The 19,148-nt window shown below is 46.8% G+C and overlaps 1 protein-coding gene across 1 annotated transcript in view; it reads right to left on the bottom strand.

The window, feature by feature from the left end:
• Nucleotides 1-14,552, bottom strand: part of LOC310770740 (ATP-binding cassette sub-family A member 2-like) — a gene marked incomplete at both ends in the record, with an annotated part of 93,225 nt that extends 78,673 nt beyond the window's left edge. Inside the window, 2 exons of the mRNA XM_083663457.1 lie at nucleotides 14,164-14,300; nucleotides 14,419-14,552. Coding sequence (XP_083519583.1) covers nucleotides 14,164-14,300; nucleotides 14,419-14,552 — 271 coding nt within the window. The remainder of the gene's footprint in view (nucleotides 1-14,163; nucleotides 14,301-14,418) is intronic.
• Nucleotides 14,553-19,148: the final 4,596 nt, after the last annotated feature.

Below are 19,148 nucleotides of genomic sequence, written 5' to 3'. Positions count from 1 at the left end.
ATAAACCTCATGTGCCCCGCCCACTTGCCACCTTGAAGGGTATTGGTATTTCAGTGACCATGTAGGAACTGATGGATTGTCAAAGTCTCTGGTCATGAATCACATCATTAGTATGAAGCACCTACCTACCTAGCAGGGCTGGACTGGGACCAAAAAAGCTACCTGCCATGTGTCAGACAGGCCCACAATTTCGAATCGGCCCAATTTTTCTCGCTCGCGCTCGCATGGGTTGGGGATTTACTTATAAAGCCACATGTTATGACCCGGTCTAGGGGTTTTAGGTGTAATGATGTTGCAGCATTGAATAAACGTGCCCAGTGAGAACTCAACGTTTACTTATTAAATAGACATAAGTACAGTACTGTTGTTGAGGCTATAATAAAGGACTGTATGATACTATAACTTGCTGGTTCTGATTGGATTTAAACTTCGCTCCAGGTGTGTCTGTTAAAACACGGAAGCAGACAACTTATCTTCTTTCAAGACTTTTACTTGACTGAGCAATGGTCAGACATGGGCGTGGTTTACATGTGTATGTGGTTCTGTAAAGAAACTAGAACGACCGCAACGCGGACTTATGCCTCCGCCATTAGTTCATTCTGGAGTCCAAATCGCCATTTGAGGCAAATTGGAAGAGATTCGGTCAAGGCGCTCCTGTGATGTTGCGTTACAGAGCTTGGAAATTGGGTGTGTGAGAGGTCACAGTGACCTTGAACTTTGACCACCAAAATGTAATCAGTTCATCCTTGAGTCCAAGTCGATGTTTGAGACAAGTTTGATTAAATTCCGTCAAGGCATTCCTGAGATATCACGTTAACAAGCTTGAAAATGGCGTTCGAGAGCTCACCTTGACCTTTGACCTTTGACCACCAAAATCTAATCAGATCATCCTTGAGTCCAAGGCGATGTTTGAGGCAAATTTGATGAAATTCCGTCAAGGCATTCGTGAGATATCGTGTTAACAAGCTGGAAAATGGCGTTTGAGAGGTCACAGTGACCTTGACCTTTGACCAGCAAAATCTAATCAGTTCATCCTTGAGTCCAAGTCGATGTTTGAGACAAGTTTGATAAAATTCCGTCAAGGCATTCCTGAGATATCACGTTAACAAGCTTGAAAATGGCGTTTGAGAGGTCAGTGACCTTGACCTTTGACTTTTGACCACCAAAATCTAATCGGTTCATCCTTGAGTCTAAGTAGATGTTTGAGGCAAATTTGATGAAATTCCGTCAAGGTATTCATGAGATATCGCGTTAACAAGCTGGAAAATGGCGTTTGAGAGGTCACAGTGACCTTGACCTTTGACTTTTGACCACCAAAATCTAATCAGTTCATCCTTGAGTCCAAGTCGATGTTTGAGACAAGTTTGATTAAATTCCGTCAAGGCATTCCTGAGATATCGGGTTAACAAGCTTGAAAATGGCGTTCGAGAGGTCACAGTGACCTTGACCTTTGACCTTTGACCGCCAAAATCTAATCAGATCATCCTTGAGTCTAAGTCGATGTTTGAGGCAAATTTGATGAAATTCCGTCCAGGCGTTCCTCAGATATCGCGTTAACAAGCTTGAAAATGGCGTTCGAGAGGTCACAGTGACCTTGACCTTTGACCTTGGACCACCAAAATCTAATCAGATCATCCTTGGGCCTAAGTGAATGTTTAGGCGAATCTGATGAAATTTTGTCAAGTTGTTCCTCAGATATCGCGTTAACAAGCTTGAAAATGGCGTTCGAGAGGTCACAGTGACCTTGACCTTTGACCTTGGACCACCAAAATCTAATCAGATCATCCTTGGGCCTAAGTGAATGTTTAAGGCGAATCTGATGAAATTCCATCAAGGCGTTCCTCAGATATCGCGTTAACAAGCTTGAAAATGGCGTTCGAGAGGTCACAGTGACCTTGACCTTTGACCTTGGACCACCAAAATCTAATCAGATCATCCTTGGGCCTAAGTGAATGTTTAAGGCGAATCTGATGAAATTCCATCAAGGCGTTCCTCAGATATGGCGTTAACAACCATCCGTATGGACGGACGGACGGACGGACGGACGGACGGACGGACGGACGGACGGACGGACATCCGTACGTACGGACGGACAACCCGGATCCATAATGCCTTCGGCCTGGCTTCGCCGGCGGAGGCATAATAAAATATATATATACATTATTATAATTACAGTAATAAACTAGTCCACCACAAAGCCTATAGCATCAGTTATATCCATCTATGCATACATACACACAGTATATACACTATATACTGACATAAACTATTGTATGTTCACTACATACATAGCCAGCATATCAGCCTCCATATCAACATACATGTACATATATCGTGGAAATAACAATCACTAATAATTACTATTACTTGCCTAAGCTTGATACAATAAAACTATTTAAATGTGCACCAAACCACAAACCACTATGAATTATACAATACTAATGCAGGGCAAACATCTATTTCTAATATAATCTTAGTCATAGCATAGTCTCCACAATGCACCCGACAGGCACGGAGTATGGCATTCCATCAATTATTCAATTAACAGCCACGTGTACTAGGAGCGGAATCCATCACGCATCCTTCTAGGGTAACCAAATCTCCAACATGAATATAAACTTATGCTTTACATTAACTGCAATTAACTGATAACTTAAACAGTGACATGACTTACAGGTCTCAGGGACGCACGCACACAGTACTAACTGAGATCAGTCTCTGAACCGCGGACATGAACCATGCTCCTCACTCGCTTTCTTCTCTCTGTCCGCTCGCACTTCACCTCTCCAGCGCGTGCCCGCTACACTACAGCGCGTGCCCGCTACAGCACGAGTCCGTTCCAATCCCCAGCGCGTACCTGATCTGCATCCTCAGCAAACGGCGCTGATAGACGGCCTTTTGAACAAGTACTAAACATAACACTGATTTTTTTAAAGTGCAGACATTTCAGTCGCACACTGTGCGTCTCAGCAGCGCAGCATGTCAGCATGTGTGTGCGCTGCTCTCAGCAGGGTGTGTGCGTTGTGCACCCGCCTATACAGAGACACATAGCCTATTACTATCTTGCACATTGTGGAGTTAGAGGGAGCACCAACAACATCTTTGAACAACACGTCTGTTAGCAGAGTGGGTTAATGCAGCAGTTCTCGCGTGCACTCCCAGAGCAGCAGCAAGACGGAGGAAATAAATATAACACGAGGAACAGTTTCTCTTTCTCTCTCTGTGGTCAGAGACACACACAGACATACATACGTTTTCCGTGCATGTCATTGGCTGTCACCACCTGTGTTGCCTTCAGGTAACATCCTAAATTACAAAGCTATACATTAGCATTGGTTAGAGGGCCACTCCAGAGACCAGAATCATTCATTATTGACGCCTGAATGGGCCGCTACCGGCCCAATCAAATACATAATACATACTTTTTCACCAACCTGACCGGCCCACTTACCCAGCGGCCCAGCGGCCATCGCACCGGTAAGAATACATTGCAGTCCAGCCCTGCTACCTAGTATGAGACAAGGACAAAGTCATGAGTTTACATCAGAGCCGTGTATATAGAAGAGTCACGACATCTCCATTCACTCCAATGGACCAGTTTTTTACTCTCAAGAGTTCCAGGAAGTAAGGTCCTGGATTAAGCAACACTATCGAGTTGCAGTAAAATGGACAGTTTGTGTTGTACTTTGAACGTTTTTTTTGTTTTTGTTTTTTTAATTAAATTGTACATTATCAGCTTTATTTTAGCATTCAAAAGTAGCGCGAGACCCTTCCTGGCTGTTCATTAGCTAATGAGTCACACATTTTGGTCCTCCGCTGACGCCAGTCTCTCTCTAAATTGCTCTGGTTTACATCAAATGCAATGTCCACACTCTCTTAATCAGGCATGTGCAGAGGTGGGTGCTAGGGGTGCCCGAGCACCTGCCCGTTTTCCCCTGATGCCCAAAGTGCCATTTTTTTCTCCTCCTTTTTTTTTTTTTTTTTTTACAGTGAAGGCATGATGCCCAGCACCCTTCAAGAAGAACTTTTAACAATAAATAACAATTGGGCAATAAATAAAATGTCCGGACAGTTTACACATGCTGACCTTTCAACCGGAAGTTAAGTAATCGTCTTTATTTATTTTTTCCCAGGATGGCAAAGGCATGACCCGCCCTTCTCCGCATCTGATTGGCCTAGCGTCAAACGTTGTTGTTCCAATCACATTCGCTTGGCTATTCCTATAAAATCCATATAAAAGGGAGCATGTTGCTCTGTTCTCTGTTTACATTTTTGTCCAACTTATGATGTCATAGTGATGTCATAAGACCACTGATGATGTCATCAGTGATGTTATAAGACTGACGATGTCATCAGTGATGTCATAAGAGCATATCATCGTATGACATGACTGATGAAGTCATAGGCACTGATGTAAACTGAAGTGCAATAACATTTTGTGAGAAACACACATCCCGCGCTCGCATGGACGCAACACACACACACACACACACACACAATTCAATTAACTTTTGCTACGAACTGTAGGCTGTCATCAGTGATGCAAAGTGGAGCAATTGTGCACTGCACCTGCCACCTGCCAAGGCTCAATGGATGTTCTCATCCAGCACAACCCCTATTGTCATAAAACATTTGTTTTGCTGGCACGGCCTAAAAGGGTTAATATTATGTAATGTGGAATGAAATACATTGTACATGACCTCCTTTATGAATAGACATTGGAGAAAACAAATTGGATGCATTTGATTTGAGTATTTTGCATGAAATCCCATAAATCCCTATTTTTCTGGAATTTTGGCAATTAACACATTCACTGCCAGCCTTTTTTTTTTTACTGTAGGTAGGTTCTGCCAGAGGTTTTTTTTGAGGATTCTGGCTCATTTTACAAGAGCCGAGGATTATTTTCTGCTTGGACTTTGTGAACACAAAGTTCACAAAAGTACTAATAGAATGTGTGCTTTCTCTGTCTAAAAGAGTTAGTTTGTAGAGTTAGTAGTTATGTAGATATTAGCCGTTGAGTACAGCATGGTTTCAGCGTCTGAGAGTGAAAGCTGAGATAATCGCAGTTTTGTGAAATTCAATCAAACAGGCAGAACAGTCACTTTAACCATTTATTTTTGGCATCAGTGAGAGATCAGACATCTAAACAATATAGTTCTGAACGCCCTCTCCTTCAAACTCCTCCCTCCGTGGGCGTGTCTGGTGGCTTTCAGCCTGCGTTTGTCACAAGCGAGTGTTCTGCTGCTGCTGCGAGTTTGAGCAGCCTCCCTCCCTGGCAGCGAGTGTGGATAGGGCTCACTTGTTTCTTGGGTTTGAGAGCTTTGATGAAGCTTTGTGCGATTCTAGGCTTTATGCTGCGTGTTTCAAAGTGTGTTTTCCACCCAGTCTATTTTTGGAATCCCCCACCGCCAGCTCCCAGCGCGATAATGCGCGAAAGTGAAAGCGTTTTCGCCAATCCATTTTACAGTAGAGAATGGTTTCCTCGCGCGTTACCCTACAGTTTTGGCTCTGCTTTTCCTAGTGTGGAGAGCACTGTCGCCACTTAGTGGGTCCGTGGAATGGGTTGTACACGTTCGCTGACTCCAATATTTTTATAGGAGACGTGGGGAGCGTTGATCCACGTCCCACCGTCAAAAAAAAAGAGATAACTCGTCAATGGCAGTGTTAAGGGGTTAATATCTGAAAATGCTCAAGGGTACTCACCGGGCACCCTCCTATATTTTGAATAGGTACCCCCAAACTACAAGAATCAGCAGAGAAAAAAACTTTATCCGACGAAGCGAGGTTCAACCCCATGGCTCCCGGACTATACGGACTTGGTGTGCAAAAGCCTTTACGCTGCTCTGGGTTGTTCTCCAGTTGACTGTTAATCAAGCTACTGTACACACAAACATTTCAGGGATTCAGTTTCAGGGTTAGGATGAAAGCTACGGTGTCGAGTCCCTCCACCATTTTGCGATTGCAATAATGAATCCAAATTCAACCAATCACTGCAATGTAGGCGGGGCCTGCAATTTCTCCACAAAAACTGCAGAGAAAAGCTGCCATTAGGTACTATGGGGGGGGGGGGGGGGGGGGATCACGATCTCTTTGTTGCCATTTTCCACAATTTTACAACAAAATAATCAAATACAACTTTGCAAATTGCATTGCAATTTTTGAGAAATACCGCTGCAAAATCAAGCACTTTGATCGCAACAGTTTCACAAAATCCTAGAGGGACTGACTGTAGTATGGCTGTCTCTAATCACATGTTCAATACATTTGTATTGTTCCACAGGAGAAGAAGCTCTGCTAGATTCTTGCCCTAGAGTCTGACCTGAGTGGTTGGTGGCTGGAGGGAGTGGCTCCAGCAGGGAACAGCACCTCTTCCAGCTCTGCTGCTCTGTGCTGGATACGCATGGTCAAACGGTTCTCAACGCTGAACTTCATGTCCTCTGTGAAATGCTGTAAGAACCTGCAGTCAAATTCACAGATATAACTGTGTGAATTTGTGATACGAAGGTGATTTCTTTGTTTGTCATTTGCTAAACAAATACATTTGGCCAGCATTGTGTCATAAAAAAAGAACATAGGAGTTAATTTCCAAAAGACTTTCAAGCAGAACTCAATCCAAATGAAAACCTGTCTGGAGTCTGGATGGGATTAGTGTTGCAGCACTACTGGAGTTTGTCTAACTGTCTGTCCTATGAGGCCTGTGAAATAATGTAATGATCGTTACAGAAAACCATTTGAAACTGTCAGATATCAACTACTACTACTACTACTACTACTACTACTACTACTACTACTACTACTACTACATTACATTACATTACATTACGTCATTTGGCAGACGCTTTTATCCAAAGCGACTTACAATAACACATTTTTTGTCAGCAATAGAACAATCAACTATGGAGCACAGTCTGTGACAACTACAACTTCTGAAGGAACAGTGGTACAAGTTTAGGTTAGTGGTACAAGGTTGGTTAGGTTTTTTTTTTTTTTTTTTTTTAATATAAGGAAAGAGAGAGACGAAGTTAGATCAAGGAGGGCCCAGGTGGAGCCTGAAAAGGTGTGTCTTTAGTCTTTTCCGAAAGATCGGCAGTGATTCAGCAGTCCTGACCGAAGGTGGAAGCTCGTTCCACCATTGAGGTGCCAGGGACGAGAAGAGTCGAGATCGGGATGAGCGACTTTTGAGCCCCCGTAGCGAAGGAGGGGCGAGGCGACCTGCACTGGTGGAGGAGCGAAGGGAGCGGTGAGAGGTTTGGAACCTGACCATGGATTGCAGGTACCGGGGAGCTGACTGGTGTACTGCCCTGTAGGCCAGTACCAGTGTCTTGAATTTGATGCGGGCCAAGATGGGAAGCCAGTGGAGCTGCTGGAAGAGGGGAGTGACGTGAGAGAATTTGGGTTGGTTGAATATCAGACGGGCTGCAGCGTTCTGAATGAGCTGAAGCGGTCGGATGTCGGTGGCAGGTAAGCCGGCCAGAAGCATGTTGCAGTAGTCCAGGCGGGAGGAGACAAGAGACTGGACCAGGAGTTGAGTCGCTTCTCTTGTGAGAAAGGGACGGATTTTGCGGATGTTGTAAAGAGAGAACCTACACTACTACTACTACTACTACTACTACTACTATATCATTACAATTTAGTGTGTTCAATACATTCAGATATCATTACAATTTAGTGTGTTCAATACATTCCTACAATTTAGTGTGTTCAATACATTCCCCCATTTATTTTAGGATGAAGTGTTGTAATTTACTTTTTTGATCAAGTATTTTTTCGCCGATTTTTCACCCTTTGTCTCCCCAATTGTACTCGGCCAATTCCCTCTGCTGTCCCGGGCGTTGCTCCACCCCCTCTGCTGATCTGGAGAGAGTTGTAGACTAGCACATGCTTCCTCCGATACATGTGCAGTCACCAGCCGCTTCTTGTCACCTGACAGCGAGGGGTTTCACCAGCAGGGGGTAGCGCGTGGGAGGATCACGCTACCCCCCCCCCCCCCCCCTCCCCTCAGACAGGCACCCCGACTGACCAGAGGAGGCGCTAGTGCAGCGGCCAGGACTCATACCCCACCGGCATCCCCCCCACAGACACAGCCAATTGTGTCTGTAGGAGCGTCTGACCAAGCCGGAAGCACCGCTGCCGGGAATCGAACCCAGGTCTTCATTGTGGTAGGCATATATAGGTCGATGGGTCAAACAGGCATCCAGAGATGTTTCAATAAGATAATGCAGAGTAGAATTAATCATTAATGTTAACACATTCACTGCCAGCCATTTTTTTTTTACTGTAGGTAGCTTCTGCCAGAGGGTTTTTTTGAGGATTCTGGCTCATTTTACAAGAGCCGAGGATTATTTTCTGCTTGGACTTTGTGAACACAAAGTTCACAAAAGTACTAATAGAATGTGTGCTTTCTCTGTCTAAAAGAGTTAGTTTGTAGAGTTAGTAGTTATGTAGATATTAGCCGTTGAGTACAGCCTGGTTTCAGCGTCTGAGACTGAAAGCTGAGATAATCGCAGTTTTGTGAAATTCAATCAAACAGGCAGAACAGTCACTTTAACCATTTATTTTTGGCATCAGTGAGAGATCAGACATCTAAACAATATAGTTCTGAACGCCCTCTCCTTCAAACTCCTCCCTCCGTGGGCGTGTCTGGTGGCTTTCAACAGCGTTTGTCACAAGCGAGTTTCTACTGCCTGTCTGAGCAGTGAGCAGCCTCCCTCCCTGGCGGCAGTGTGGATGGGGCTCACTCGTTTCTTGGGTTTGAGAGCTTTGATGAAGCTTTGTGCGATTCTAGGCTTTATGCTGCGTGTTTCAAAGTGTGTTTTCCACCCAGTCTATTTTTGGAACCCCCCACCGTTGTGCGCCCGTGTGCACCAGCGTGAAAGCGTTTTCGCCTACAGTATGAGAATGAGGCTCGTTCGTTTCTGGGTTTGAGGTTGAGCTCAGCTGGAATGAAGCTGCTTGCGATTCTGCGCTTTATGCTGGTGTTTCAAAGTGTGTTTCACCCATAATCTATTATGCAAATTTGCAATCCCCCACCGCCAGCTCCCAGCGCGATAATGCGCGAAAGCGAAAGCGTTTTCGCCAATCCATTTTACAGTATGAGAGAATGGTTTCCTCGCGCGTTCCCCTGCAGTTTTGGCTGGCTTTTTCTAGTCTGGAGAGCACTGTCGCCACTTAGTGGGTCGGTGGAATGGGTTGTACACGTTCGGTGGCTCCAATATTTTTATAGGAGACGTGGGGGGCGTTGATCCACGTCCCACCGTCAAATTTTTTTTTTTTTTTTTTTGACGACTCAACTCGTCATTGGCAGTCAACCGTTGGATTTTTTTTGACGACTCAACTCGTCATTGGCAGTGAACGTGTTAATAATAATCTGTTTGAGATAAGTCCTATATAAATCATTAATTATAGAACCCTTATCTGAAATCAGAGCTTACAAAGTGTTTCACATTAAAACAAAGAAAGTTATAGTCCAATGGAAATTTGATTACAACAATTACATTAAAACTAGTCTACAAAAATGCTAAGGTTTAAAATACTGTATGCCACTGAATTAACTGCCCCCCCCCTCTGTATATGGTACATAAATAACTGAAGTGAAATTGTGACTTAAAACAAACTACTATTTATTGTAATGATTTAGAGATGTGGGGACCACACACACACACACACACACACCACACACACACACACACACACACACACACACACACACACAAGCCAGGTCAGCCTCCTTCTTCTGGCTCCTAGTGAGGGGGGAAACCACCATCAACAAATAGGATTCACTACAACTTGACCGCCCCAATATAAGCTGTTCTCTCTTGCATTGCACCAAACTCCATTCAAAAATCTGGCAGTTTAAAGCTGCACTTGCTCAGCAACAAGGTAACATACATGGTAGAACATCACTTCAGACCTTTATTATGATCTGTTAGGAACCACTCCTCAATTCAGCACACATGGAATCCACTAATTAGCACTTATTTCATTGTCATTTAAACTTTAAAGTTGAGCTGAACCCAAAAATGACTTTTTTCTTTTAGTTCAAATACCTGGGTATGCAGTGCACCTATTTAATAATGTATGGCAAAAATAATCACAAAAATCTAATTTCTTTAGTTTTTCACACTTTTTCACATCAAAAGTTAATTTTTCAAGATTTCATTGATAACAGTAATTTACAGTTTGCGGACGTCACCCAGTACTATCAAATTTCTACCCCATTTCAACCAATCATATCATGACATGGCAGCTGTCAATCAAATCTTCATTTCAGGATAATTTTCTCTTCCAAATGAAGGGGAAAATGGTGCCTAGTGCCTGTCATCTGGCAGAATTTCTAGCCCATAAACTAACTATTAATTTGAGCAATTATGCAAACTAAATCAAACGGTAATGTCTAAGAATGCAAAGAAATGTAACTGGCTCATTAACTCATTCAGGGCCAGTTTAGGACTGCCAATATTTAGCACAGGCCAAAGATTTTCATAATTGTTGGTCATCTTTCAAGACCCACAGTAAATTATCTATTAGCACCAGAGTGATTTGCAATACCTCAAAATGAAGATGTACGTCTCTGGGTTCACCAGGGAAAAAAAAGTGAGCTTTTAGCATGTTCTGTACTCTACTTATATCCATTTATATACACCCTGTTTTCACCCAAATTGTCTCTCTGAGATGACAAACAGGAGCAAATGCAATTTCTGTAAAATACACATTCTCAAGCAGAACTCGCTCTCAATTCTTTTATTTTGAACTGTATTGACATCAGACATGTAAATACTATTCGTTATGACACAAATGAAAAAAAATAATATATATATATATATACACATGAAGTGCTTTTTTTTTACATTCAACAATACAGCAGTGTGAGTGAGTGTGCAGACAGACACACAGACAGACAGACAGAGAGACAGACAGACAGACACACCGACAGACAGACAGACAGACAGACAGACAGACAGACAGACACACACACACACAGACACACAGACACACACACACACACACACACACACACACACACACGATCCCCCTTCGTTGCGTGATTTCTAACCCCACATAGGATAAGCAATAACCACGCCCTGTGGCGCCGGGATTGGCCAGGAGCAACACTGGAGTAGTGCACTGGAGGGCACGCAGCCCAGCGATTTCATGAAGCTCTTGAACGGACAGCGGGCTTCTGCCTGCCTAGCTGTTCGTGTGCTGCTCGTCCATATCTCCCTCCCCTATCCTCCCTGCTATCGTTCCCGTTTTCCCCTCGGCTATTCAACACGTCCTCACCGCCCTCTGATCACTGCTGATCGATCATTTCCTCATTCCTCCGATGATCAAACGCATCTGTGGATTACTTTCTCCGGTTTTCTCCGGCTGGCACACAGGAAGGCTGGCACACAGGAAAGCGACCAGCTCCTGCAGCGCGCGAGGGGCGTTTCAATGGCGTTTCTCCTGTCAGCACAAGGCAAGCTCCTTATCCGTTTGCTTTTCCTCCTGCTCAATTTCAAAACAACAGCTGCGGTATGTGTTTGTTCACGTGTTGTCTTAGATGATAGGGACCTGATACCATGTGACAGGCTGGGGAAGTGTTTTAACTACGCCCTGCAGTAATAAAAACAAAAACACGTCAAACACGTCATTGGCCCTCTGGGCTATTCCTGATAACACGTCAAAGACGTCATTGGCCCTGAATGAGTTAAAAGTCGCATTCCAGGAATATTATTTAATGCAATGGCGATATTGGCGCGCGCCTCGCCGCCTCACAGAGAGCCAGAGAGTCCCTCGGAGATTCCAGGCGGACGTGCTGCACTCTCCGCTCGGCAACACGAAGGCAGCTGGCTGCCTGCAGCTCGCTGAGCTCCACTCAGCCACTAACCTCGCGTCAGTCAGCAGGCTCTTCCCGAGGGGAGCGCCACAACACGCTGAATCCCACTCGATTTGGAGGCGGAACACGCCAGGATTGGCCAAAGCCCAATCCAGTCCCCAGAATTGTCAAATAAAATCATCGACATGATACTATGACCCGCCTCTCAACTTGTTAGCCTGACTTAGCCAGTGACTCACAGGAATAGACTACGTGACAACCAGGAAAGACTAGTGACTACTGGAGAGACAGTTGACAGCCGGAACAGGGACGGCACCCGGGTAGCAGTATGGGTTAGCTCCCCAGCCTGCGTCTTCCGTGAGGAAGAAGCCCAACAACCCACGAGAGGCCTTTTAGGAGGGCCATTCAAGCCGCAAGTGGAGACTGCAGTGCCACCAAGTACTGGTACTGCATGGTGTCCACCAAGATACCATCACCTCGGAATGAGATGTTTGGAGCGGGGGAGTCTGGTGCAGCGCACAGGTCCTAGACCTGGTGAGACGAGGGAGGAGCCCGGCCGGGTGGCAACCCACAGAGCCTGGTCCCTCTACGTACCAGAGCCCTCCCCCTCCCCCGGTCCCGGCAGGGTAGTTCCGGAGCAGCGGATTGAGTGGCCCTGACCACGTGACCACCTTCGACCCTTCCTAGAGGGCTGACCGTGGGTAGCTACTGGGACGTAAGTTGGGGCTTGGCCAGCCCCGGCTGGGTCACCTGGGCGAGGGTGTATGATGTTGCGAGACCCGAAACATCCTATGACCCCAGGGTACATCACTGAGGATACGTCCCAGTTGCATCCATGCAACGTTTTTTTTCTTTCGTCATCACGTTTGTTTTGTTAGACAAATTATGTTTTCAGTCTGAAACGGACTCAGACACACGTGACGAATGGGTTCAGCTCGACTTTAAATCTTTTCCCACCCAAATACTAAGTGATGAGCAGGCAGCATAGTGGCTCACTTTCATGCCAACAATTCAGATTGTAGTACTAGGTAGTGTAGGTACAGTAGATATGCATGTATGCAATTACAGACAGTAACGGGGTCAACACTCAACATATTGATCTTTTACAGCTTTTAAATGTGCTGTAGTCACTGCAAAGATTTGCCCTTGCACTTGGGTATAAGTCAAGATACTCTTGTGTTCAAAAAAGGACTCAAGTGTTGCAGGTCAGGAATACCTTAATATGTAAAGTGGCTGTCTTGAAGTAAACTGATCTTATCCCGGCAGTATGAAGAGAATACAAAACTGGTCATCTAATGTTGCCATTGCTTGTCAGCAGTAGCAAACTATTTGTTTGAACTGTCTGGCTTTACATTCACTGGGGGGCTGATTTAAACATGTTATTTGGGGATGGGAAAGAGGGTTTTATTTTAGGGGCCCTTTACACGAGGACAGTTTCTGAAAGAAACGACACAATAGCGTTTCCTTCACACCTTTTCCTTCACACCTTTTCCTTCACACCTTCTCCCTGTTTACATGAGCGCTGTTGAATTTTTAAAACGCCGTAATGTACATGCCAGGTCGCTAGGTGGCAGTGTGATCACCTTATTCTTTGCCCATACAAGGACGCTTACTGCATGACGTAATTTCGCTTTAAACGCGGAAGTAGAGTACACTTTCCGCAGTCATTTAGACTTGCCAAAAAGCTTTTTTCAAGCTAAAAAACCCCCCCAAACTGTTAAAGTTTTAATATTTGTCGGGTGAGAATGTAACATATATGTGACCAGTTTATCAGAATAACGCCTATTGGAAATCTTTAACGAGCAGCGAGGACCGGGAGCGCTGACTGTGATCTGTCACCCTACTGCTACTGGCAGTGAGAAAACACTGTCGACTGCTTTTGTAACTAACGTTAAATGCCGACCGGGTACAGCCATCGGCTCCTCGCAGCAGTAACGCTATGAACATGTAACTGAAGTTGGCCGCAGTGTAGCTTAATTCTGAGTGTTGCCAAACTTCATTCATACTGACGTTGTATTTGGTTGCCAACTCGCGCACAGCATCGCGTGTGTCGCCTGTGCAGGCACGTCAGAGTTTCTGAAATGTGCCGTTCCAAAGTGATTACATGGAGCGCTCAGCGGGGAGCGTCACCAAGAATTTCACTCTGGAGGGTGGTTTTAAAATGTGTCGTTTCCTAAGCGCGAATTTGCCGTCGCCGTCTTACCGGGAGGCACTAACGATACAACAATTCCCCGTTTCCATAGGAAACCGTCCTCGTGTAAAGTGCCCCTTAGTTTTGTCATTTTCTTTGTGGATGTTCTGTGTGTTGATTGATTCAAATAAATTAAATAAAAAGTCAGACCTACCTGGTCTGAAGCTTCCTGTGCTCCTGCTGAGACCCCCATAATGGATCTGTAGGCGGGCCCTCTCCCCGGCCATGCTGTCCAGAGACTTCCTGACGTCGGTCAGCTTCACCTCGTACCATTTGCCTCCCTGCTTGGCACTCAGCATCAAAGGGTTGGAATTGGGGGGTTAGATCACCATATGAGGGGATGGGTCAAATGCGGAGAACAAATTTCACACATTGTGTGACAATCAGTTGGACTTTACCTTTACCTTACAGCCGCCGCACGTTGCCCATCTCCCCGCTCTTCCACTCCTCTTTCTCCTCCAGCTGCACCAGGAGCATGGAGGACCTCTCACTCTCCAGCTGAGCTGGACCAGCTCCTGGACCCGCTGGATGTAGTTGGCCCATAGCTGCAGGAAGTCATGTATACTGGGGGGGGGGGGGGGGGGGAGAAAAAAAGGGGGAGGGGAGCGCGAATGAACAAGCAGGAATGACGCTGAGTAGGGATGGGTACCAAGACCCGGTACCAAACGGGCCCCGGGGCCGGATTTCGGGATACCGGAGGATCAATAAGCTTTCACGTTAACGGTTCTCTTATCGGTACTGTCTGGAGTGGAGAAATTAAGAAAATACCGTAAATTCCGGACTATAAGCCACACCGGTGTATAAGCCGCACCTTCAAAGTTGACTATTTTTTTCTTATATAAGCCGCACCGGACTATAAGCCGCGGGTGTTTTAATGGTATTTTTTTTTTTTTTTTTTTTTGTGTTTTAATGTTTAATTACCATATGTAAGGGTTCATGCACAGAGGGGATTGTAGAGGAAGCTCCCATTTATTAACATTTCAACAAAACAACATAACACAACACCACCTGTGTTGTTTTTTACAGTGCACACAGTGTCATACAGTGTCATACAGTGTGGTGAAAAGAGGGCAAGAGAGGAAATTAAAACTTATTATAGTTATATAGGATTTATAGTTAGAAAGAGTGCTAAAAAAGAGAGATTTATTATTATTATTTTTTTTTTAAATCCATAGATAAGCCGCACCGTTATATAAGCCGCAGGGGCCAAAAAAGGCCAAAAAACGGGAAAAAAGGTGCGGCTTATAGTCCGGAATTTACGGTAGATGTCCTATAGGCTAGGCTATATAATTGCTAAATAAACCTTACATTATCTTGCACATTTTATCTCACCAACTCTGTAAGACAGGCCTATGATGTGTTTTTTGCGATTTCCAAACAAGAAAAGGGATCATCTTTTCCGCGTTGCTCTCCGTCAGACGAGAGAGACACAGCTGCTGCACTGCCAGCCAAGACGAGAGGAGTAGGACTGAGAGAGGAGAGGGGAGGGGCTGGGGGCGTGCCTGAGAGCACCCACCACACACATGCACAGCACAGGGAACAGGGAACCGGCAAGCAGGCAGATAGACTAGACATGCAACTGAGCAGCACAGCACACGTTAAGAATGGCTGAAAGAACGAAGCGAAGTGTGGTTGTACTTCACTCGAGTCGATGGTGACAATTCACGTTGTCACAAGTGCAATAAAACCTTCGCTAGTAAAAGGTGGAAACACGAGCAATTTGTCTAAACACTTAGCGAAAGTGCATCACATTCAAATGGAGAAATGCAGTTTTTGACAAGCTAGCTGGCCCTCCATCATCTCCTGTCAATGATGCCACGGTTGTGTTACCCAGTCTACCTCATCAGGTAACTATGTGAACGTGGTCATGATTAAGACGAGAGTAGTAAACATTTCCCCGCTGTTTTACTTCGTTTCGAACTCAAGCTCTCACTAGTGCCTTAAACGCTGCAACGCAGCCCTATGGAAGACTGTTATTTTGCTCCAAAATTACTTTTCATTAAAACCTGACCACCCACCCGTAGGTGGCGTGGTACCCCCTGGGACTGACACGGATCCACGTGACTACGTCACGTCCTGCCAGCCCAGGGAATAATCACTTCCGCTTTCTTCCACCCGCTGTGAAGACGTGTTTTGTGAAAGCTCCGCGGTTAACGAGGAGTTATATTATATAGCTTTAGATACTAGGCTCGTTCCGGCTGACTTGCCCACCTCAAGAGGGTCGCGTGGACGGGATAAAGCAGGCTTCGGAGACCGACCCTGTACCCTTCACCCTGCGGCGTCGGAACAAGTCATCTAAAAAGCTAAGAGTATCTTCCTTAGTTAACTGTTGTCAGACTGCCGCCGTGCAGTCGATGTGAAACGTTTCCCCGGAAACGGGGGTAACGTTGTTAGGCTTGAGCGCATGACTCAGGTCTGCACTCATAACTCTAGCTAGGTTTGCATACATGCAGAATAGCTTGTACCGTTAGCACTAGAACAACAGGCTAAATAGCACAGTTGTCACAGATAGCTAGCTGCATCCGTGCGGTTGTTTCTGTTGCTAGGTACTTTAGGAACGCCGGCTTTAGAGCGCGCGCGTTAGATAGTTAGCTAGTTTGCTCAGTGCAGCTAGCTTGGACTACCTTGTAGCACTCCATATCTGGCTGCGTCCCCAGACAGGGTAACGCACCCGGTTATTGTGGCAGATAGCTAACGTGCACACGTGCAGTTAGTGTCTGTGTGCTAAGTTCTTCGCGCCAGCTACCTCTGTGTAGGGCGCGCCTTAAGCGAGAGTAGTAGCTAGTAGCCATGCTCTTCAGTGAAATAGCTAGTTAGCTAGCTTGCTCCCGTGCAGCCAGTATCTAGCGATGTGTAACCCCGTTTTCCTGTTAGACAGAGAGAGGGGGGAACAGCTAGGTGCTGTATTAGCTGTGAGGCTACCGGTTACGACCGGCACAATTAATTTGATGTGTGCATGCCTAAGGGCAGGAGCACGCCGCACAGGCGTTGCTGGGACCTACATAAATGTAGTGTAGCTTTTACTGGCGTCTGAGATTTTAGCTGGGCGATTCGCTAGCTAGGTGAGCTCGCCCCGCACCTATGTGTGGGCCGCTTCTCTCAGTACTTACGCCATCTTAGCCAGCTTGCTTGTCTGCTAAGTGTTGCTTGCCTCGTGCAATTAGCATCTACTAGATTAGAGCAACTCCCGCTGAGGAGTTTCTTCTGAGATTGACTAGCTTTGCGGGCCGCTGGCCTTTGCTTGCGGTCACGCTTGCTTCCCCGTGTTACTCAGGGTAGAGACGCGCTGCACCGGCCTGTGCGCAGGTTTGTGTTAGCGCACGCTTGTCTCTCAGTGCTATGCTAGCTTAGCTAGTGGCTTCCACGTCTGTTCTCTCGGGTTAACAGGTTGTGGGTAATGGGGCCCCCCCTTCGGGATGGGCTATTGCCGCTTACGTTACCATTGCACGCGCACGTTCGCTAGCCTCCGGGTTGCTTACTGTCTAGCCTGTGCTTCTTGCTAGCTTGCTTAAGCATTACTCCCGCTATTAGGGTGCGCCCTGCGGGAGCTTGCTATTAGTGGTTAGCTTCCTGCGTCCTCTTGCTACTGAGCAGGGAAGGTCAGGGTTCGATACAACAGCGCGTCAGTAGGCGGAGCTTGCGTAAGAAGTTCTCCCCCAGCATGCACAGCTTCTACGGAACTGTCCATGCGGCGGGGGGGCGTAGCCTCTCACGTCCCGCCCCCCATCAGGGCACCGGATCGAAAGGTCCCGGTGCCCAGCAATATGCTCATGACTATATTTCAGGGATCATTTCTATAGTTTCTAACTTGAGAAATGTGTTTCTAAAATGTTCAGTCTCGCTATCCACGATGATGAGACGGTGATACTCTCTTCTGAGCGCGAAGCGGGCAGAGAGACTTGATTCAGTTCATATGCTCTCTGCTTTTGATGACCGTTCACTGTCTCCTATGGGGACATTGAGGGAGAGAGTATGATCCGAGTGGTGGAACGGGTTCCGCTCCGTTGGCCACAAGAGACCATCTTGTCCAACAGGCTCGATGCCTGGGAGCATCTATGTTCCCCCGTCCCCATTACGGCGCACCCTCCAGAGGGGATACGCGCTACAGTTTGCCCACCCACGTTCGACGGGACCCCCGATCTGGCCGTGGAGGAGGAGGCCATGGACGGATACATGCGTCCAAAATTGGACCTTCGGCGTCTCAACAAGACGCTGAGGAAGTCCCATCCCGAATGCTCTCTTCCCCACCTGTTCAAGTTGAGACAGGGGGATTTCTTACTTCCAGGGATCTGGAAGGTGCGGTCTTCCATGTCCACATGGTCAGGAGACACAGGAAATACCTGAGGTTCTCCTTCCGGGGGAAGGCTTACGAGTTCTGTGGCTTGCCATTCGGCATGTCTTTGAGCCCGCGAACCCTCACGGTGTGCGTGGAGGCAGCCGTGGCTCCCCTCCGCGCCTTCCTATATCTCAACGACGTTCTCTTAGCGGCCGACTCGAGGGTCTGTGCCGCGGAACATACCAAGGTGGTGACCGATCACCGGCAAACCTTAGGGTTTTTGGTGAACTGGCAGAAGAGTTGCCTCGTCCCAGCGCAGGCGGCGACCTTCCTGGGGCTCGAGCTATACTTCCTGCGAGCCTTTCGCCAGAGCGACAGGCGCGCACGGTTCGGACAGCAAGCCAAGGACGTTAGGTCTGTGCCCTCGGTGTCAGTGCATCAGTGCACAGTAATGTTGGGCCTGATGGCCTCAGCACTGCATGTGCTCCCGCTAGGGAGGCTACACATGCTCTCGTGGTCCAAATATGGTTCTCAGGCTTCGCCTGGACTCGGCCGGGGACCGTCATCGCAGGGTTCCTCTGACAGGTCAGGCCTGGCAGGCGCTGGCTATATGGGCGGACCCCCGTTACCTCTCGAGAGGTACTCGGTGGGGCCCTGTCCCGCTCAGGATGGTAATTCGCACAGACGCCTCCCTCTGGGGAGGGGGTGCGATTTGCGGGCATTTTTCGGCGAACGGCCGGTGGGAGGCTCAGGAGCTTCGCCACATAAACGTGCTAGAGCTGAAGGCGATTCGCCGGGCTCTGCCTCAGGACAAGCCCACCATCAATGGCGCCGTGGGCCCATTGTTGGTTGGGAGCTCTCTT

The sequence above is a fragment of the Poromitra crassiceps genome (assembly GCF_964638095.1).
Source record: "Poromitra crassiceps genome assembly, contig: HAP1_SCAFFOLD_211, whole genome shotgun sequence".
NCBI classification, from domain to species: Eukaryota; Metazoa; Chordata; class Actinopteri; order Beryciformes; family Melamphaidae; genus Poromitra; species Poromitra crassiceps.
This window is presented reverse-complemented; position numbering and strand designations above follow the sequence as displayed.